We start from the raw sequence: 21,161 nt of genomic DNA on the forward strand, positions 1-21,161 counted from the left end.
GAGAAAAGTTCTACTTTCAACTGAGATGAAACACATTTGTACATAACACAGGTACACGCAGAGGAAAAGTAAACAACCAGTCATAGCTGGGTATGTAAATGAGGGCATACAAACCCAACTGCTACTCACTGAGTCAAAGGCAAGAGACAACCTGCCTGTTTGAATTCGTCTGAGCAAATGATGAAGTTTCAAGACCGAGTGTTTACTTGTGTGGGTTTTTCTTTTAGCATTTGGATTGTTTTTGGATAAAAGATTGAGATGCAGTGGATTTCTGTCTTGCCAAGACTCTTCTTAGTTCTTGCTGAAATAAGCTTATATATTAACTTTAACATTCTAGACAAATATATAAAAATGTGCAATCAAGAAAAGTAAATGTACAATCAAGAAAAATAGCGCCTTTATTTACAGATTTTTACTAATACTGTACCAAGCAAAGATATCACATCACCCAACTGTATCCAGACGTCTGGGTTTTAGAATTGGTTGTATTGAAAATTTGGATTATCAAGCTATGAAGTTTTTCTCAGCAAAGGTATTAAAATGTAATAAGTTTGTCTTGTTGCTTTTTCGGTGATCCCCCCCCCCCAAAAAAAAATATCTTGGTGTCTAGAAAAGAGTGAAAATCCATCGCCAAAGCCTGGTCTTTTAAAGAGGTGAGTTTATGGAAAGCCTGAGGCTGTGGGTTGGTAGGTGTCTGTATTTTAAATATGAGCCATAAAGAGAGACGGCTAACAGTGAAAGAGCCTGGATGTCCTTGTGCACATTATTGTTATTTAAAATTTAAAGGTTGCTAAAGATTGGTTTTCAGGATTGGATTTCATATCCAGTGTCCTCTGATACAGAAAAATGCTGTAGATAAAGAGGAGGAGTAGAAATGAGAACGTAGCATGTCGGGTAGGAGGATTTGTCTGTCTGGAGTTGAAGGGGGTTGTGTGTGTGTGTGTGTGTGTGTGTGTGTGTTTTGGGGGGTCTGGAAGTGGATGACAGCAAAAGGGAGTTTGCCGTCTGTCTGACAGGAGGAGGAGCCTGTCTGTCCTCATCCACACCGGACTGGACTGTAGTGTTATTCTGTGTTTTTGACAGAAGTCAAACACACGGTGCAGTTGTTACCAAGGTCTCCTTTGTGACTCAGCTTCCATGAGCCCAGAAAAGGGATGACGTTAAGAGCGTGTTTACCTCCACTTGTCACACCAAGAAAGACCTCCTTCATCGCCCTTACCCAGGCTGAAGCTGAACATAGATTTGAGATGGCCTTTTCAGACTGAGAAGTTTCTGTGGAGGTTTAACGTATTGTTAAACTGCCCTCAGAGCTTTCATTGAGTCTGTATTTGGGCCCTGTCATCAGTCTAATTACTGTAATTCCCTGGAGAACAAAGGGGCCTGCTCTGAAGGATTAGGCCTGCGCACACCAGCCCTGCAGCCTGCTTGGATGGTCACTAACCTGTTCTGCAAGTGGGAGGAAAGAGCTGGAAAAGCAAGAAAAACAGTATGTGATAGCATAATGTGTGTACAGAATAGCCCAGCATGGTATTAAAAAGGAACACGAATGATACCTGGCAAGGTGGAAATGTTATTTGTACGTCAGCAGAGGTAGAAAATTAAAAAGAAATCCTTAAGCTGTGACAGTTTATCTCATTTGCTTTGGCTCATTTGTTGTCGTCACAGCTGTTTCATGGGACATCACAACTCAATAGCACGTCTGCAGACGGGAATAACTCACCCAAAACATTTCATTCAAGATTCAGAACAGATTTATTGTCTAAATGTTTGTCACATACAAACCCCTGCTTTGTTCTATTTTTTTGTTGACACCGACTGCTTCCTGCGCTACACAAGGACGTCAGTTTGGTCGACCTGAAAGCTTTTATGTATTTCAACAGCAGATGAAAGTTAACCTGGAAAAGGCAGTGCTGTACCAGATACAATGTACAAATCCTGTAGTACACAGAAAAAGGATATGCGTGTGTGTACACAACGAATTTATTTGTGTAGTGTTATGTGTGCTGTAAACAGAAATTTCACCTCTGTTCCTTTGCGTAAAGTCATAGACAATGAATAGAAAATTAGCAGAAAGTGTTGTGACTGGTTGATTGTCTTCAGCGTGTCATACATATCTATGGAAACAAACATGTATGTCTGTCAGTCTGACAGAATTTGGTGCATGCGTGTGATAGCTCAAACAATGAAAGAATATTTAGAAGTCTCTAAGAGAATGAGAATAAGCCCATCGATTTCAATCAGTGTGCCAAACACATCCAATTTGCATGAATGAATAAGAAAACCTTTTAACTCATTGTTTTGTATTGTGACATAGTTGTCCTGAGCTCAAGGAAGCACCCACCAGGTGGCAGTATGTTGTTCTTCTTATTAACATAGTGTGAGTTTCCAAAAATTGCACCGTAATCTGCACAGGAGTCCAGGTGGTGCGTATGTGTTGTTATGGTGTCAGCAGAGCTACTCTCACGAGACGTTCACTGAGCAGCTTTCTCATCCCATGACAAGGCAAGACGTGATCTGAATGACCTGCTCGTGTCCCACTGTTTGGTCAGAGGGTCTGCATTCATGGTGTGGTGCTGAAAATGTTTCTGTGTTGCCCTTGAGTCCCAGATGAGTAAAAAAGGTTGGTTACCCATAATGCTTTGCAGCATTTTGAGTACAGCCATTAAACTGTTGTCCAGAGTTGTGGCAATGATTCTTCCATTCATTTGTGATTTTGAGTTTGTCTGGGGGATTGAAGAAGACTGATGTAATTCACTTTGATGAAATGTTATTGTAAAATTGCATTTAGTTGAATTGCTGTTTCATTGTGTCCCCACCAGGTGGCGCTGTTGGGCTTGGACCTCCTCTCTGCCTTGGTGACGAGGTTACAGGAGCGATTTAGGCCCCATGTGGGAACAGGTAAGATTCAGCTTCAAAGCCACTTACTTCACATTTTTGAGCCATCAGTTTCTCTTGGGCTCTTTATGGCCTCAAAGAAATCATCATACATTTTGAATTTTAAGTTCAGTTTTTGTCAAGTTAAACAACACCATGTCTGTTTCTTTGGTAGGTACTCATTCCCCTTTCTCTTGTGAAATCTCACCGTCCTCTCACCTGAACTAAACCGTGCTTGAGTCAGGTCATTAGATTATCGTTCAGCACACTCCCTGACAGCTGGTCGTCTTCTTCTTCATTTGAATAATGAGATTCTCTTGTCCTCCTGGCTTTGTTTCTTTCACTCCTCACTTTTGCTTTGACTGCTGGCCACTTCATTGGATCTCTGTACTTTGTCTAAATGAGAATGAATTCATTTGAAATTCAGATTGTTCCTCTGACTGTGTGGCCACATCCAGAACTGATTTTTTCTTTTAAGTTTGAATGTTGGAAATTAGTTTTTGGAAGTTAAAAAAAAACAGATCTGTATTTCCATAACATTTAGCATTAAAAGTCCCCTCAATGTTATTTCCTGCCCACATGTTGTGCTTTGTCTGATTTCTGAATGGACAATTGAACATTTCCTTCGGTTTTCTTACCTCCAGTTCTGCCCAGCCTTATTGATCGATTGGGAGATGCAAAAGACCAAGTTCGAGACCAAGACCAAATTCTGCTGCTAAAGATCATGGAACAAGCTGCCACCCCACAGGTACCAACACACACACACGCACACACACTCACACTCTTGCTTTTGTAAGAGTTATTTTTAAATAGCTATTTTTATTGAATGTTTCAGCACACAGCCCCAATTCATTCCGATGCCGATTGCTGCTCACCTGAGTAACAGAAAGTAAAATGGCCTCAATTAAACAGCAGCTTTTTAAAACTCAACACTGATACAGTCAGTCTGATTGTTAAACCTGTGATGCTGCGACCCAACACGACCCCACTTTTAAAGGGTCAGTTTGCCCAGAATGAAAATTCATTCATTTTGTACTCATGCTAATGGCAGGGGCACAACCAGTTCAGTTTTTCTTGTACGTTAGTGCACTAATTCATTACCACAATAAGGCACATGTGTATATTGTTTGGTGTGTGTTGTTGCAGTATGTGTGGGACAGAATGCTGGGAGGCTTCAAACATAAGAACAACAGGACCAGAGAAGGAGTGTGCCTTTGTCTCATCGCCACGCTGAACACGTGAGCTTCCCTCCCATTTTACTTAAAGTGGTCGTACTGGTGAGACGGTAGGAAGGCTTCATTTTCAAAGTCCTTGATGCAGTTTTGTCTTTCCGGTTGGTTGTTTTTTTTCCCATGTGTCAGTTCAGGTGAATGGATTAAGGTTTCTTCAGTTAAGGACATTCTGACCCAAGGTTTCCACAGATCTTTGAAATCCCTGGAAATTTGTCAATTTGAGGGGAAAAAAAATCAAGGCCTTCAAAGTGTAAATAAATAGACATAGGTCAGTGAATGCGCTTGATGTGTTTTGTGCCAGAACAGAAACTGAAAGTCTTTGCGGCTCTCTGCTCGCGGTTACGTCTTGTTTCACAATCTGACTGTCTCGAGAAAGCGTGACGGCCACATGCATGCATGAGTGACCGAGGTTGGACTGTGCCTGGAACGTCCTTGAATGTCACGTGAAGAAGTGCGTGTTAACTTAGCTAGCTGTCATTTGATAAGAAACAAGACTTTATTTAATATGCTTCGAAACGCTGTCCGGTTCATACTTACTTACTAAGTGTGTGTGTGTGTGTGTGTCTGTGTGTGTGTCTGTCTCCGGACTGATTCATTTTAACTCTGGTCTTCCAGATACGGAGCCCAAGGCCTGACCCTCAGTAAGATTGTTCCCCACATATGTAACCTCCTGGGGGACCCCACAAGTCAGGTATGTTATCTCAGTTATCTTTGTCGACATCTCTTTTCTCACTGCTGTGAAACGTGTTTCATTGTCAAAGGTGATTGTGGTGATTTGCTCCTTTCAGAAATAAGATGTGCGACCTGACATTTTCCCATTCAGATGTCTAAAAATGTCTATGTTTTGATGAGTTGTGCACTTATGATATCCTAAGTGTTTTCAACAATACTCAAATCCAGTGTAGTCTAATTTTGTTCAAGCTAATGAGGTGTTTCATTTCCTGTTGCTGTAACTTTCAGCAGAGTCAGAGAGCGACAGAAGGAGGTGGTGACTAAACGTAACGTGAATAAAGCTTTGAAACGCCACCTCGTCTGTGACGTTTCACTTCAGACTGACTTCATTGATAATGGCTGTGGTTTAAAATGAAGACAACAACTCCCATGACCCCACGCTGCTTCACTGCATCGTCGGATGTAGACTCCGTCTTTTGTTTGCATTGTTTTGACTGAGAGACTCCGAGCAGCAGAAATGATGCTGTATACTGTATTATTTAATCAAACATCAGTTGTAGTTGACAATGAAAGCAGTTGTTCAAAGAAATTCTCTTGGTCCAGGTGGTTTCATTTTCACCCCAGTTCCAATACAATGAATCTGGTGCAAATGAAATGAAAAAAGAAAAGAAAGAAAAGACTTGAATGAGGAGCAACACTTGCTGAAGTTGTTCATGAATTCTTGCGGCGCTGTGTGCAGGTTCGTGATGGGGCTATGAGCTGCTTGGTGGAGATCTACAGACATGTGGGTGAGAGGGTGAGGATGGATCTCAGCAAAAAGGGCCTTCCTCAGTCACGGTACGTCAGCAGGAAGCTGCTGCTGCTGTCTGTCCTCTTATGTGTCTCTCCTGCTGCCGCCCTTTTCGGCTGTTTGTTCTTTTCTGTTTTTGCATCATTTTGCTGTCACTTATACTTACACACACACACAAATACACACACTACATCTGGGTGAGATGCTGTTATAATGGTGAGATGAAGACTTTCTCCATGTGTAGACACAAACAGGTAGCAGACCTCAGCACCCTGGTGGTCCCCCTGGTGGCAGAGTTAACACACAGCAGCTTCAGAACACTGACGAGGGGAGCTTCACTCCCGAGTCTTAGATTCAAGCTGTCCAATACAGCAGAACTGCACTGAATACACCATTCAGGAAGATTGTATTGTTCAGTTTTTATATGTATTATTTCCTACCCGTGTAAATCAGTGAGAATAACAATAGAAACACCTCTCACTTTATAATCCTCATATAAACTATAAAACCTTCTGTGCCTCCCTCTCTGTCTCCCTCTCTGGTCCTCATGCCAGTTTGTCACCTGTGTGGCAGTTTTGGACCTCGTCTATTTTGGTCTTGGCCCTCTCTGCTGCACAGAGCAGAGGGAAGAGATGGACAGTGCAGTCAGCAGCGCCAGCATCCTTTTCACTGTCCGTGCTGCTTTGTCCTTTCCTTTTTTTCCTTTTCTATCCTTTCTACATCGGTGTCACTTCCTGTTTGCACATCGTTTTCCATTCTGTCTGTCTTTCACAGGTTGAATGTAATCTTCAGCAAATTTGACGAGGTCCAAAGATCCGGAAACATGATCTCATCCTCTGGCTCTGGTGAGTTTTCCTCCTGTGTGTCGTTATTTAAACTATTCAAGCTTCTGCCTTTGTCTTCATGTGGTATTTTAAAGTGTTTAGTTTGCCAAAATGTGGAGCATTGTTTTTTCCTTTAATTCTTTGCTGGGTAGCTGTGCTCTCACTGCTCACGTCATTGTTTTTGTTGTTTTGCTCCCCACTGACATGCAGCACAGTGGGGAATGAGCTGCACTGTGAATGTCAGGGCTCTTGCAGTGTGGTTGTAGTGTGCCGTGAACTGAGGACAGCTGATGGGTCTTGAGCAGCTTGTTGTTGTTTTTCAGGGAGAAATTTAAGGAGCGTCTTCTTTATTCAGGTTTTCATCACATTGCCCTCGCCCTTCAGTTGACTGTTCCTTGCCTGTCACACTGTGCCGCTGGGTGTGTCAGCTTCCTTTAGACTGTATTTTCCACATTTTGTGTGTGTGTGTCACTATGTGTGTGGAGGAAGAAGGGGCTTTGCAGGCCACACGGGCAGCCTGGGGCTAGAGGGATGAGATTTCTCCACAGGAGGTGGCCTTGTTCTGGAGCTTTCAGATGTCCCTCTGTGGATCCAAAGACCAAAACAGACTTCCTGAGGCTTCCCTCTAAACTGTATATCAAAGCAGACAGGACCAAACAGAGTAGAGGCACTGTAAGATTTAAAAGGCAGATTCTTATACCTGCATTCATCCGCTTGTGAGTGTTTGTGTTGTGTTGAGACCTGTGTGCAGGTAAAATCACCCTGACACTGACTACATCCACAGGAACAACATCTGAGCCGGGGACAGCGCAGTTAGACGGGGCTCAGCCTGCAGTGGGGCTGGGTAGGATTCTGGCCTTCCTGGTCTGGTGTTTAAGCCTAAACTGGTTTATGTGAACTGACTGAACCAGCATTTGACATGTGTGGGTGCAGATAGATAGCAACATGCAGCCATTTGGCAGAAGTCCTGGGACAGCGGATTAGCTCACCACCTCCTCTTTAACTTAATAAATTGACTTTGAAATTGGGTTTGACTAGTTTTAAGCAAAAATGATAACATTGCTGAATGTGAGTCCTAATAATTAGGATGGACATTTCTGCCATGCGATCCCCGTGTTGCTTTTGATGAAAGTTAATTTGGAAAGTTAGGAGGAAGGTGCAAACGTGACTCATTTGGCAGTTATTAGACAGTCGAGCATCACATTCATTGCAGACTCGACTTCCCTCTTTTCACGGTAGATGACGGCTCATTTTAATTTAAATCCTTTTGCCGCAGAGCTGAGAAGAATGTCTGGTGTTAATGTGGACAGAGGGTGAGCTGTGGCTCTTAAACAGGCCTCCAGCTTAGTTTGACAGCTTGTGTTGACAGCTCCTAAATAAACTCAGCAAACAGGAGCCAAAGAGGAGGAGGAGTCACAAAGTATGTTGAACAGTAACTTTATGGACTGCATTTTTTTGCTCGCAACTTCAACCATGAAGGTTTCGACGCGGCACAAAATTCCCAAATTCTTCCTTGTATTCATACTTGTGATGCATGAGACTTAATGATGAGAGGGATGGAGGCAGCGAAGCAGGACAGGAGGGTAGGGGCGGGGAAAGTGAGACGTAGAGAGATAGTAGAGGAATAGACCGAAGAGAGGGAGGGGGTGATACAGAGCAAAACAAAGCAGCCATTTCTGTAGCACCACTGAGAGGTAAACGGTGGGCGAGAGCCGAGCTGTCAGCTGCGAGGCGACATTCCTCTCCGGCTTCAGGACTCAGGGCGTCTTTGCACCATGACAGCAGGAGAAGGTAAGACTGGAAAAGGAAAAGGTTTTTGTCTTTGCTGAGGTCAGATCGCACACATTCATAATGCAGATTAAATGGATTATCCATCTCTAGGCTGTGTGTTTGTCGGATAAGGAGAAAATAACAGTTTAAACTCTCTTATGTAATCTTTGTTTCTGCTGCAAACCACAGCTGAGCGGGCTCAGTGTGGTGCTGCTGTTTGCTGTATTGCAGCAGCACTTTTTCCATGCTGGGCTGTGAGTTACACATCACACCTCTTGTTTATCTCTGCCATGTAAAATGTCCCGTCTCCAGTGTCCTCCGAGCGCCTTGAGCGACAGCTTGCCTGAAGCGTCCTAAAACTTGTCTCACCTCGGTCCAGCCAAGATGAAGAGGGCAGAGAGTTACTGTCAATAAGTCAACTTTATAGGCATAATATGCAGCAGTTTCCTTAAAAAGCAATATATAGACTCATGCAAAATGAAATTTTTCTCCGTCATCACTTATGAGACTCTAGAAACCTCCAGATGTATTTAATTTAAATACTTATTACTTTGACTTACCCGCTTCCCTGACAAAAGCTATTGTTATTATATTGGTCTGTGAAAATCTACTCTGTCGACCTCCACTTCTGAGAAAGTAAACAAACATAATCTGTGTGGTTTTGAACTTGCACTACAGGTTTAATGAGATCAGCCATGTTGCCTTTTGGAGAAAATTACAAAAAATATATATACTCCATTCGTCCCTGCACCAGGAATGTGTTTTGCACAACAAGTACTTCATTAAGGTTGATTGGCTGAAGCAAATCATTGATCAGAGTGCTAGTTAGATTAATCATGCCGGCATCCATAGACTGGATTTAAAGGGCTGAATAAGTAAACGTGAATTAGGGAGAACATTATAATCTCAGTTCATTGTAAAGAATTATCCATCACAGACATTTTTGCTGTATCATGTATGGAATCTGAAATAGACAAATGAATGTACATCTGAGTAGTAAGAAGGTGTAAAGCTGCTGTCAAACAGTGCTGAAATCTGCTGGTCATGATGTAGGGTACAGAACTGCTTTGTCACAAGTATTTTCATTATGTATGAATCTACTGATTGATTGGTCTGTGACGTGTCAGCAGACGGTGAAACAGACTATGATGAGTTCAAGGCCTTGATGACATTTCCAAATAGTTGATCTGACCAGAACTCTAAAACCCAAAGAAGAGGAAATACAGAAATCAAGAGTGTTGTGGCATCTGACCATGATGCTGTAGCACATTTTAGATTTAATCATCCACCAATGCGCAGTCACAGCTCTGTTTATGATCTTTGTGTCGTGCTAAGACAGTCTCACAGGTTTGTCTTTGAATTGTGATCATTAAATTACATTTCTGAGGCTCCATGTTCATGACGGCTTGACAGGCCGCGCCGAAACGCCCGCCTAATTTAGCCGACATCTGGTGACGTGGGACTGTTGGTGTTGTCAGGTTGTCTGTCGTCTGTCTGGTTCTGCACTGGGACCATTTATAGCAGATAGCTGCACAATGCAAACTGCAAACTTCAAACAGAGGCAGTATTTATAACCACAGGGAAAACTGCCAGCCGGCAGTCGCTTCTTGAAACTGGGAACACTGAGAATACGTGTGAATTGTTGTGAATATGGTACATTGTGGTACATTGGCCGATGGGTTCTCAGCTTCTTCCACACAGTCACAGAACGCCTTTGTAGTTGACTTAATCCTTGAGGTGTTTATGTGTGTGTGTGTGCATGTGCTGTGTTCAGTGCCCTCAGTTCTGGTGCTTTGCTGTAACATTGTGGTCTTTTCCCCAGCATTGTGCTGCGACTAGGGGAGCACCTTCAGTCCCGTCATGTCACCGGCTAATCGCATGCAGACAGTCATGTGAAAATCCTGTTGCATTTACTCGACTGCAATTTGAACTCTGTGGCACTAACTTGTCTTATAGCGCACGGCACACTTCTTCTACAAATTTACCAAGTGCAGGTTAATACAAATGATAAGGATTCTGATGAATGTGAAGGTGAAAATTAGTTATTGGGATTGTTAAACTTTCAAAAGCCAAGTTGTGTGTCAGCCGGACCTGCTAGTCTCATGCATCTAGGATGACACAAGTAGCACTGTGTGTGTGTGTGTGTGTGTGTGTGTGTGTGTGTGTGTGCGATTTTATGCTGCACCGTGTATGAAGTAGTTAACACCAGTGGGCGAGCAGTAGAAAGGGGGGTTGAGTGCTGAAGGAGTGCTTTGATCATCTCACACACATGCACACACACACACACACACATAGAGGGAGAATATGCTGCTTTGCAAAGAGATTAACATGTTTTCTTGTGTGTGTGTGGGTGTGTGTGTGTCTATTGGCTGCTGCTTAGTGTGGAGGAGGCTCAGGCTTTAAAGCACTGAAGAAAGACCTTTTCTATTTTGGGTGTTTTCATCTGTTTGTGATGCATTCAGATTTAATTTGTAAGAATGAGCTCTGAGGAAAAGGATGCCTTGATTTTATCTGCAGTCCGCAATGGGTTGATGCATTTCTTTTATTAATTGGATCTTTTCAAGTTAGTGGAGTTTATGTACAATTTCTCCACGGTCACAGTCAGGGTTACTGACAAATGAACGACTTCATTATTGATCACCTCAATACCTTGTTGAGTGTGAGGTTTCCCTGAAACCCTGTGAGAGGGAAGCCCTTGTTTTGATTTTAATGGCCATGAGACAGAGTGTGTGTGAAGGGTGAGAAGATAACATGCAATAAAGAGAGACAAGAGTGTAAACTGTGTCCCTTCAGCTGAGTGACGTGATTGTCTTCTTTATGCTCTGTGCCAAGTGAGATGGGCGAACAGCCCCTCTGTCCAAGTGACTCTGGGCATAAAAGGGAGCCTTTCAGGGCCCCGTAAGAGACGGCTGTAGCAGAGGGCCCCTCTGTTAGGACACAGGACTGAGAGTTGGTCTCAGAAGGCACAAACTCAGTTTCTCATTTCTCTGTCTATTTATTTTTAGTTCAGTTTCTCATTGGTTTTTCTTGCATTGCTTTAAAACTACCACAATAACATGGTGTGAATGAAGCTGAAGTGAATAAACAAGCTTGTAAGCAACAACAGCAGGTGCTGTTAAAGATTATTTCATTTTTTTAGCGTTGTAAACTCGCAAAACGCAAGCCTGTTTATGGATTGATATTTTGAAGACTTTCCTTTCTGCATCTGAATGTTTCCTATGCAGCGAAGAGAGAAATAAGAGCCTGCAGTAGCTGCAGTGGCTGCAGTATTTATCCACAAAATAAATTTTTATCCCCTGCTGTTTTCCCGTCTCAGTCGAGCTTGTTGACTCTCCACGTATGGGTTATCCTAAGAGCCCAATGACGATGCATAAAGAGGATCTTTGAATGCAGTATTTGACTCACAGTGCAGCTGACTGGGGATTTTAGCACCCGCGCAGCATTTTTAGCTTCATCAGAACACCCTGTAACGCCTTGAGGTCGTCGTGTTTATCAGCAGGTGTTCGTAATAAAGTACAATGCTGCCTTGTTTTGCAGTGAACACATGTAATGTTACTGATGCTGATGTGGCCCTGGGGCCTCTTTTGCAGAAGAAAATCCTAACTGACTGTACCGTTTTTAAGTTTCAAAGACAGGAAAAATACTGCAGTCCTCTCACAGAAGTAATTCTCCTAACCTCTCTCAGACTTCTTAACTTTTCAGCTGTCCAAGATCCTAACCAGAACAGTAAACTCAGTGCTCGTCCTGCCGTCACGACTGTGTCTGTTTAGAAAGTATTGCCTGTATCCATGACAACGGCTGTCTCACTTCACCTGATGCCAGCTGGCTACATCTTTAATGGACAAGAAAAGACATCAGTGTTGATGTCATCAAGTAATGACTATTAAAGTCTTAGATGATTCTGTAGTAGCTGAATTCTTATCTAAGATAAAATAAGTCATTTTTCTTAATGCAGTTCAGGCAATGTGACATGTGACAGCTGCATGGGGGGAAAGGTTTTCCCCCCATTTTCAAAACACTACACCCACTCACCCAACATAATGAACACAGTAACATTTAGGCATTTGGGATGAGCTGAGAAGAAGATCCTGAATGTTGGCAGGAACAGTAGATGCTCTGGGCTGGCTGTAATAATTTGCTATAAAATCAATCTGGTACACCGCAGCAGGCTAAAAATATAGCCCGATGCAGGAGGCCACTGGGAAATCAACAAGTTGCTTCTCTGCCTCTGTTCTTCAGCTGATGATGAAGTTTGAGTGGGACAACCGGCTCCTTGTCCTCACAACCAGCCAGACTACAATGAAGTGTTTCTGCTCTGTCTGTTTGCTGTGAAAACATCACCTCCACACTCAGTGGCCTTTGTTGTCACTTGTATGTCTGAAACGCTGCTTTTTAGGGATCATTCGTCCATTTTATCACAGCTGGAAGGAGCTGATGTTGGTCCGTCTAGTTACTGATGGTTTTATTTTTTTGGACCCACTGGTCAGAGAAACAGCTCGTACAGACATAATCTGTTCTGTAATCAGAAGTCGGTGCACTGTTGAATACATAGGTCACTGTATTCATTAAAGATAGCCTTCTGCTAACTAAAATTAAAAGTTAAAGAAGAACCTTTAAGGGGCTTTAAAGGCAATTAAAATTCCCTTCGTTGCTTGCTCTCATGTGGAATAAGCGCAACCAAAATGATCTTTTCTTGAAGTTTGAACATTTTACAGGTCAATCGATCTTCAGTTGACTGTTGTTCTTCCTGCTGCGTAGAGGTGAAATGCTAATCTCGTACTAATGATACAGAAGCTGTCATCAGCAGCCACAGTGCACAGTCAGAGCTCCGCCTGGATATAGAACAAGCTCTTCCCCTCTCTGGCTGTAAGTGAGATGTTCCAGGGTCCCTGGTAGATGTGTGGCAGGCTTAAATTCTGACTGCCTTAAGCAGGTAGAGCCGAGTTTTCTGGGGGAGCAAAACTCAGCTAAATAAACTGACAGGCAACAAAAGCAAAAGTGCTAAGTGACTGGTAAATGTTCGTTCGTATAAAAACATAACATGTAGTCCGAAGGCTCGTTTCTGCCCCGCCAGCAGCCTCTCTGGTGTGTAGGCAAAACAAGACATCTTTGTTATGACATAACGCAGATCATCAGTCATCTGTCTCTTATGTAACCCCACAGGCTGCTGGCTAAACCACGTAGAAGCAGGGAGACCCAGGAGGAGACAGAAGGGTTGGGACTGACAAGAAGCAAAATGAGAACCAATAATGAGATGTAAAATGACAGATTAGGGGATAAAGAGGGGGAAGCTGCAGGGAATGAAGAGGTTAAAAGTGGAAGCAGTGAAGGAAGTAAAAGCCAGACTGTGTCTCCCACCACTTCTTCTGTGTCCACCCCATTTTAAGGCCTTTACTTTCCAGAACTTTGTCCAAATCCCCGATGCCTTTGGCTGTTTAATCTTTTTTTTCTAAAGAGTACAGTGAGGGGAGAGAAAATCCTCCCCATTATATAAATGTGTGGTTCAGAGACAGATTACTGGTGACTGCTGATGCCAGTGCAGCTTCAGCAGCTCTGAGTGCTTCAGTGTGTTGTGGTGTGTTGCAGTTTGCAGAGTATCCTGACACCCAGTGCTCATATAAGGTAGCACATCCTTAATCCCTGAAATGGACCTGCGTGTGTGTCTTAATGGTAAAATAACACCAATGTATATCCTGTGTCACAATATGTTGAATGATGAAATAACATACAGAAGTGGAGGAGTATCCGAACTGCTGCAGCTCCCACTGGAATGAGAGAAATAACCATCAAAGGACAAAATGGGCCAAGAAAGCGAAGGTGTTGAAAGGCTGTTTTTCAGAGGTGCTGAGGTGTTTTTGTGGTTCAGTTGTTCTTGTCTGTTATGGCCTCCTCTCTTTGTAGAAGAGAGAATGTGTTTCAGCCTTCTTCTTTTTTAAGGTTAGGTAAATAAATAATATATTTCCAGCTGTCTGAAGGTCAACAATAGACTTTGCTCCTTCTGTGTTTCTCTCTGTTGTGTAACTGTATGTGAAACGTTGCTAAAAGGAAAGTCAGTGAACTTTCACCAAGTTAAGACTGTAAATTATTGTTTTGAGTCAGTATGGTAGAGTATCGATGCTGCTCATGGGATCTCTTCCCCTGAGAGGATGTTGGCAGCTGCAGTATTCTTTGTCCTTTGTCCTTTTGCTTCTCGTCTGCTGTCGTGTAGTGAGGCAGACTATTGCAAGTCCTGAATGCGCTGTTGTATTTTCCTGGAAAAACAAGAAAATGTCTCATTGAGCTGCTGATTTGACACAATAAGCTGCTGCCTCCTGCTCTCCGTGTTGAGCAGCTATCAGCAATTAGACGAAAATCAGAGGTGATGTGATGTCAGGAGGCCCGTCACCTTCGCACGGCACGAGTGACCGGCTTGTGTGTGTGTGTGTGTGTGTGTGTGTGTGTGGACTGCTTCCTGTGTGTCTGTATGCGTACAGCTCGTCGCGTGTTGCATGCTCTAATTGCTCCCCTGACACACAGATAAATCACCTCGACATTTGTGTCAGTGATGGGGAGCACAGTCTGATAGCTGTGATCAGTGCTCCTCTGAGTGTGGCAGGACACTGTGCTTTCATTAAGGTGCTCAAGCTGTTAGCTACATAAGCAAAGTGGTTCAGATGGTGTGAGCTCATATATCTCTTTTGGAAGGTTTGTGTTTGGATCATTTCCTCTGTGTTATAGTTAGCTTTAAATGGAATGGAAGACAGCTGGCAAAACCAGCCTTTATATCTGACGTTTTCTGCTAAAATTCAGACTCCAACAAACGATTATTTTCATTATTAAAATGTCGAGTTCAAAGTGATGTCTTTGTCATTGCTTCTTTTGTCCAGCTAGCAGTCTATATTGTTTACAGTGGTCTATATGAGAGCCTTTGATTCAGGCCAGCATTAGTCAGCAGGACACTTTTTGTGTGCTGAATTGAAATGAGGGGAAACCACGCCCGAGCAGCACTGTTGGGGTTTGGAGAGCGCCCATCATTATTAGTGCAGAGTTTGGTGACATCATTTTATTCCCAGCAAAGCTTGAACTGAACGTCAGCCTGACTCGAGGTCTCCAGAGTCAGGCTGATGTACGGAGGTTTCCAGCATTAATGTTTTTCTGAGTTTTGGTTCTTGCTGTCTTCTTCTTACAGCTCTGCTAGGTCAAGCTCAGAGCTGTCAAAAGGGAAGCTGTGGTCACTTGGTCGTTATTCAGTCGTTCAAACACTGGCTTCGCTGAGTGCTGCTTCTAGGAGCTTGTTGCAGGGCTTTAAAAAACTGGTGTGGTGGCATAGTGTGCCATCGTCAGCTTCTGACGCGGAACAGGTCGTGTGTTGTTTCTTGGGTAAGGATTTCAAGCCGTATGCTTTGTAGCTTTGTTCTTAAGGGCCAGGAAACAGAAGAGGGCCCTCCAAAACCAAGGTTAGGACCAATATATCGCAATATATTGATTTGTAACCGCAATATTGTGATATTATGTGCACATACATAACAGTACGTAACAGTAGTAATATCTTGTTTTGCTGTTGTTGTTTGAATGTGTGTGTGTATACTCACTCAGCACTAAAGAGGTGATCTCACAACAATAGACCCCTCCCTCATCAACACACACTACTGAGCTGAGGGAGGCTTAAAGGGTGGTTAGTCTGGCACTTTGTCAGAGTCCAGTGTGCCAGAGGCACACGCAGAACACACACACACACACATCCTGCCGCCAGAGATGCCTGACGGAAGGGAGAGAGTGTGTTAGAGGGAACAGCAGAGAGATGCTGAGGAAGCTGGTGTGCAAGAAAATCTGCGCTCGTAAGAACGATGTCTTTTATCTTATCTTTCCTCTCTCTCTGTTCTCCTCCCGCCTTTGTCTTTGCTCTGCTTTCTCTGGCTGAACGGCTCTTGTCTCCGTCAACCTGTTGCTCTTTTGTCCCCATCTTCCACTTTTTTTCTCTTGACTGTCTGTCTGGTAGATGCAGTGTCATGGTTGTCTTCGCAGCAGGGACATTAAGGGAGCTGGTTTTTGTATGTGAGCCTGATCTCTCTTCTGTGATTTTATTTGTTCCACTTACATCGATGTAAGTGATGTCTATGTGTGTTCCTAAGCTTATTGTAAGCTAATCAACAGATATAAGTTCCCTCTGATAAATTGATCGAGAAATTGTTTTAAAATCAATCTGTTTGTCTATATGACCTCAAAAATAGACACTGACCAAAGCTGCAAACATTCACGGTGCCTCAGCTGACGACAACCAGCCAGCGTCGTCATATCTGCCCGGGGCTAATCACTGGTGTGAATGGTCACGTTGGGCAGGTGACAGGGGGCCGTGTATCCACGCACGGCTGCCAAACCAGATTAAAGTCAGATGGATGGATAGATAAAGGTTGAATGGATGCATACACACGACCTGACAGATCCACTGTGTTCTACTCTCTGCTGAGGCAGCCGGAGGTCATACGGTGCTGAGATGACTCTGTAGGCGGATTAATGGGAACAGAATGATGATGCATTTCATCAGGAGTCCTAACACTAACCAGGAAGAACACTGACCCCCGAGGGGAGCGACTTGTCACTGAACAATGAGCCAATAATAATTTATTGATCCTTACAGGAAATATCTCTCACGCAGTCACCGAGCTGTCAAGGCTTCCGTTTACCTTTACGTTTGCTGTTATTTCTGGTTTAAATGAACTGGTTTATGGCGTATTTTCCCTTTTTTCCTGCCTCTTTTGCTGCAGATAAGAACTTTGAGGATGAAGACTCTGTGGATGGAGGCCGGTCCTCCTCCTCGTCATCATCCAAAGCACCCCCCAGTGGCAGGAGGACTGTAGTGAGCTCTGTTAGAAGACCCAGCTCAGCCACCACAGCTAAGACCACAGGTGAGGGAGGGACTCAGTCCACACAGAAACACAGCTATCATATACTGTACTATACTGTACAGTTCATACATATATATACTGTACAGTACTGTACTATACTGTACATATTTATACTATACAGAACTTCAGCAGAAGACATGGTATATTTGACAGCTACTAGAGTGAATAACTCTTTGCCTGATGTGTTTAGCAATGTTTTGACACAGCATTTAAAGAACTATGACTTTCCTGCTGCCGAATCGCAGTTATGACACCTTTTACACTTTTTTCAAAGGTAAGGAAGCAGGTGCTGGTGCCGTCGATGAGGAGGATTTCATTAAAGCCTTTGAAGATGTGCCCTCAGTCCAGGTAAGCTGAGCTAAGTAAATGAAGTGCAGCACAAGAAGCGGCCAGAGAGACAAGTTTGAATAACTGATTGTGATGATAATAACATCACTTCTCCTGTCTTTCGTGTTCAGATCTACTCTAACAGAGAGCTCGAGGACCAGCTGACCAAGATCAGAGAAGTGCTGTCCGATGACAAACATGACTGGGAGCACCGAGTGGTGGCGGTAAGACTCGCACACACGAGGTGGACATGTAAGAATCCAGTGATGAAATACTGACACGCGTCTCTTGTCTCTTGTCTTGTCTTCTTCCCGTCCAGCTGAAGAAGGTCCGTTCTCTCATGCTGGCCGGTGCAACTGAGTATGAGAGTTTCCCTCAGCAGCTGCGTCTCCTGGAGACTCCCTTCAAACTGTCGGCTAAAGACCTGCGCTCACAGGTGGTGCGTGAGGCCTGCATCACACTGGGGTAAGATACCGAGGAGGGCTTCCTGTCCCGCACGCAGCTCGTCATCACACTCTGCAGAAGAGCTGACAAGGATCCCTTGATTTGAATCGGACGTGTTGAAGCAAGGAAACATCTAAAACATGCAGAGCAGGACTGAGAAACACTGGATTCAACACACTTGATTTCAAAGATTTTTAACATGATAAATTTAAAATCATTATGGTCGAGGCTGTTGGTTCCTCTTGTATTTGTCTTGACCACATGTCGAGCCGCCTCATTATTCCTGCCAGCTCAAAGCACTTCTACCTGTTAGCTCAACATGACCATCGTGTGCTGTGTGAATCAGAGACTTGACTTTGAGTTTTACTCATAATTTTGGTCCATGTAGGGATTTAGCACTTACTTAAAGTGTAGAAGCATTACATTAAAGTACCCTGTATTATTTGATAAGTACATAGTAGAGAGGGCAGTTAGAGAGACAATATTTTTGTCATCAACATTGTGTCATCAACAATGTGTTAAATCGCTGAGAGTGTGAGATTTTGTCAGGAGAAAGAACAGCACAGCACTAATAAACACATTCATACAGTGAAAAACTCAAAGCCTCATAAAATGGTTTTTACTTGTGTTTTAATTGAAAAGTCGTTCAGTTTTCATTCATGGATCAGTCGCCTTGCCAGGATAGTCTTAATGGCTCTGATTGGCAGCGGTGACATTAACACAAACCTTTAACTGATAAGGTTACGCCATATTTTCTTTCCACATACTTAAGCTAATGAACATGAGCCCTACTCGGGTATGAAACACGCAGCATGCTGGCCACCCTCAGGCATCAATCATCCAACTTTTAATACAACCGTGATGAGGTGGAACAGAGCAGAGACGCACTGAAGAGCAGCAGGTTGATGAATAGATGGGAGCTTCGTGGATCCCGTCATCCCCTGTAGCATCACAGTTTGCCTTTCAGTCCAGTACAAACACTCACCCACTGAGGTGGACCAGGTTTTGAATGTTTACAAGACCGTTTTCTTGATTTGAATGTCAAAAAATGCTGTAGCTGTCGTCTGTGCACACCTGCCACACCTGTCCTCTTCATATTGTCAGAGAGAACAGTAACACACCACCATGAGTGGATAACCTGATGCTTTGTTGTCTTTAACAGATATTTGTCTTCAGTGCTGGGAAACAAGTTTGACCACGGAGCGGAGAGCGTCATGCCCATACTGCTGAACCTCGTGCCCAACAGTGCCAAAGTCATGGCCACGTCCGGCATCGCCGCCATCCGCCTCATCCTCAGGGTAAGTAAGACGTCTAGAGGGGAGAGTTGAAGGTAGTCCACATGTACCACTGGACTACAAAGGCATCGTCGTGTGAGAGTGACAGGAAAATTGTAGGACAAAATAATGAAAGCTGGTGTTTCTGTCTTTCTCCTCCAGCACACACACTACCCGCGTCTCATCCCCATCATCTCCAGTAACTGCACCTCCAAATCAGTAGCAGTCAGGCGGTAAGTGGAGCTCAAAACTGCACCGACGTGAAAATCATCCGACACCTGATCATGTGGTTACAGGTGTGAAAAGCTGTATTAATTAGCTTTTTTTAACTGACTTTCAAAAATGAGTAGAGTTTCGTTTATATCAAGCACGGGTTTATTTTGAACGGAATGGACAATTTTGATTAGTTGTCGTTTAAATTATCACCAAAAGTTTTAGTTTTCTTTTGTATTTCTTGTGTCACACTCGCTTAATTTGACATCATATATCATATTTTGTTCATGAATGAATTTTATAGTGCAGATTTGTTTGTGGAGCTCTTTGTAACTCATTTTTTGTAAAATGTTAAATTCCTAGTCAGTGATTAACTTTGTCCCTTTTGCAGACGTTGTTATGAGTTTCTGGACCTCATGTTACAAGAGTGGCACACCAATACACTGGAAAGGTAAGCTGAATCACTTCAGAAGGAAAATATCTGCTGTTGAAACCACCGCAGCACTTGGCAAGCGTGCATGTAGTGTGTGCAAGTTGGACAGAGTGTCTTAACGTACATGTGCTCCTTCTTGCTCCTCTCACATGATGGCATTTCAGTTTTCCAACATTTGAGTTAGCTGGATGCACTGCTGATGAGGCCTGTTAAATTGATGAGTCCTGGGAGAGCCGTCATCATCAGGAGCCCCAGCGATAAGACGACTCTCTGTCTCTGTAACCATGACAACCGCGGCAGAGACTTTAAAAAGCGTGCGAAAAGCCCCGTGGGTGGTCACATTCCCTTCTGGAATCAAACTGGAAGAGACAGAAAAAGATCCAGAAGGAAGATACACGGCTGGAGTGTTATAGTTTAGCTTACCGGTGACATCTGCTTTTACTTCCTGGTTAACTGTTTGTGTCCTCCTCACCATGTTCCCTTACTACCCCAGACACGTGGCTGTTCTGACCGAGACCATCAAGAAAGGAATACACGACGCTGACTCTGAGGCCAGATCCATCGCAAGAAAGTAAGTGACATTTAAGGGTTTTCAATCCCAACATTTTTTTATGTCTGTACTGTTTGTCTTTATCTCATCTTTTTACCTACAGGTGCTATTGGGGTTTCCATGGTCACTACAGCCGGGAGGCAGAGCATCTGTTCCAGGCACTGGAGTCCACCTATCAGAAGGCCCTCCAGTCCCATCTGAGGAGCTCTGACAGCATCGTGTCTCTACCGCAGTCTGACCGATCCTCGTCGTCTTCCCAGGAGAGTCTTAAGTAAGTTCCCTCTATCTCCTCTCGCCCATGTTACGTTCCCATCCCTTTGTTCCGTCTTTACTCCTGAGGTTACGCCACTCTCTGTTCGTTGCAGTCCTGTCTTCTGTCTTTTTCTATATTCTCAAAGCTCACGCACATGTATTTGCTGTAATTGATTGGAGGAAACTGCTAATGCATCTGTCTTGTTGGATATGATTGTAAAAACACTGGTAATTATTATCAGATGGGCAGCAGAGGGGTGAGCTCCCTCACACACGGCCACATGCACACCCTCGCGTGGATCGATTGCCATCATTTATCCAGTTCATAGATTCCCTGTGGAGTGTGTTGGCTAATGACCTCATACTCAATCCATCAGGACTGCAGCTGTTGCTGTTCTGTGTGTGTGTGTGTGTGTGTTTTAGAGGGGTGAGCTCACTTTTCTTCTAAGATTTTATATTTTTTTTTGTCTCACAGGAAGCTTAGGTTTACAGTCTGATTCTAATGATTTCTTAACCAGGAGCTGGTGTTCCGCACTACATACTCATTTACTACTTTTGTTTTCATTTAAGCTGGCCTGCAGTACAGTGAGTCCATATGCTCATTTGGTTGGAATGTGATGT

At 43.6% G+C, this 21,161-nt stretch overlaps 1 protein-coding gene and 1 non-coding gene across 15 annotated transcripts in view; one reads left to right on the forward strand and one right to left on the reverse strand.

Annotated features, from left to right (window-relative positions):
• The window catches only part of clasp1a (cytoplasmic linker associated protein 1a), a 67,116-nt gene that overhangs the window by 20,193 nt on the left and 25,762 nt on the right, over positions 1-21,161 (forward strand). For all 14 annotated transcript variants that reach the window (XM_046404404.1, XM_046404407.1, XM_046404408.1 and 11 more), the window contains exons 3-17: positions 2,820-2,898; positions 3,519-3,622; positions 4,021-4,112; positions 4,722-4,797; positions 5,518-5,615; positions 6,343-6,413; positions 16,907-17,047; positions 17,322-17,395; positions 17,506-17,598; positions 17,694-17,839; positions 18,981-19,116; positions 19,255-19,325; positions 19,697-19,756; positions 20,232-20,309; positions 20,392-20,559. In XM_046404404.1, the coding sequence (XP_046260360.1) occupies positions 2,820-2,898; positions 3,519-3,622; positions 4,021-4,112; positions 4,722-4,797; positions 5,518-5,615; positions 6,343-6,413; positions 16,907-17,047; positions 17,322-17,395; positions 17,506-17,598; positions 17,694-17,839; positions 18,981-19,116; positions 19,255-19,325; positions 19,697-19,756; positions 20,232-20,309; positions 20,392-20,559 (1,487 nt within the window). The remainder of the gene's footprint in view (positions 1-2,819; positions 2,899-3,518; positions 3,623-4,020; positions 4,113-4,721; positions 4,798-5,517; positions 5,616-6,342; positions 6,414-16,906; positions 17,048-17,321; positions 17,396-17,505; positions 17,599-17,693; positions 17,840-18,980; positions 19,117-19,254; positions 19,326-19,696; positions 19,757-20,231; positions 20,310-20,391; positions 20,560-21,161) is intronic.
• LOC124067695 lies at positions 2,382-2,508 on the reverse strand. The gene has a single exon (XR_006844801.1). It is a non-coding gene; the product is annotated as a U4atac minor spliceosomal RNA (small nuclear RNA).

This window comes from Scatophagus argus, chromosome 11 (assembly GCF_020382885.2).
Source record: "Scatophagus argus isolate fScaArg1 chromosome 11, fScaArg1.pri, whole genome shotgun sequence".
In the NCBI taxonomy this organism is placed as follows: domain Eukaryota; kingdom Metazoa; phylum Chordata; class Actinopteri; family Scatophagidae; genus Scatophagus; species Scatophagus argus.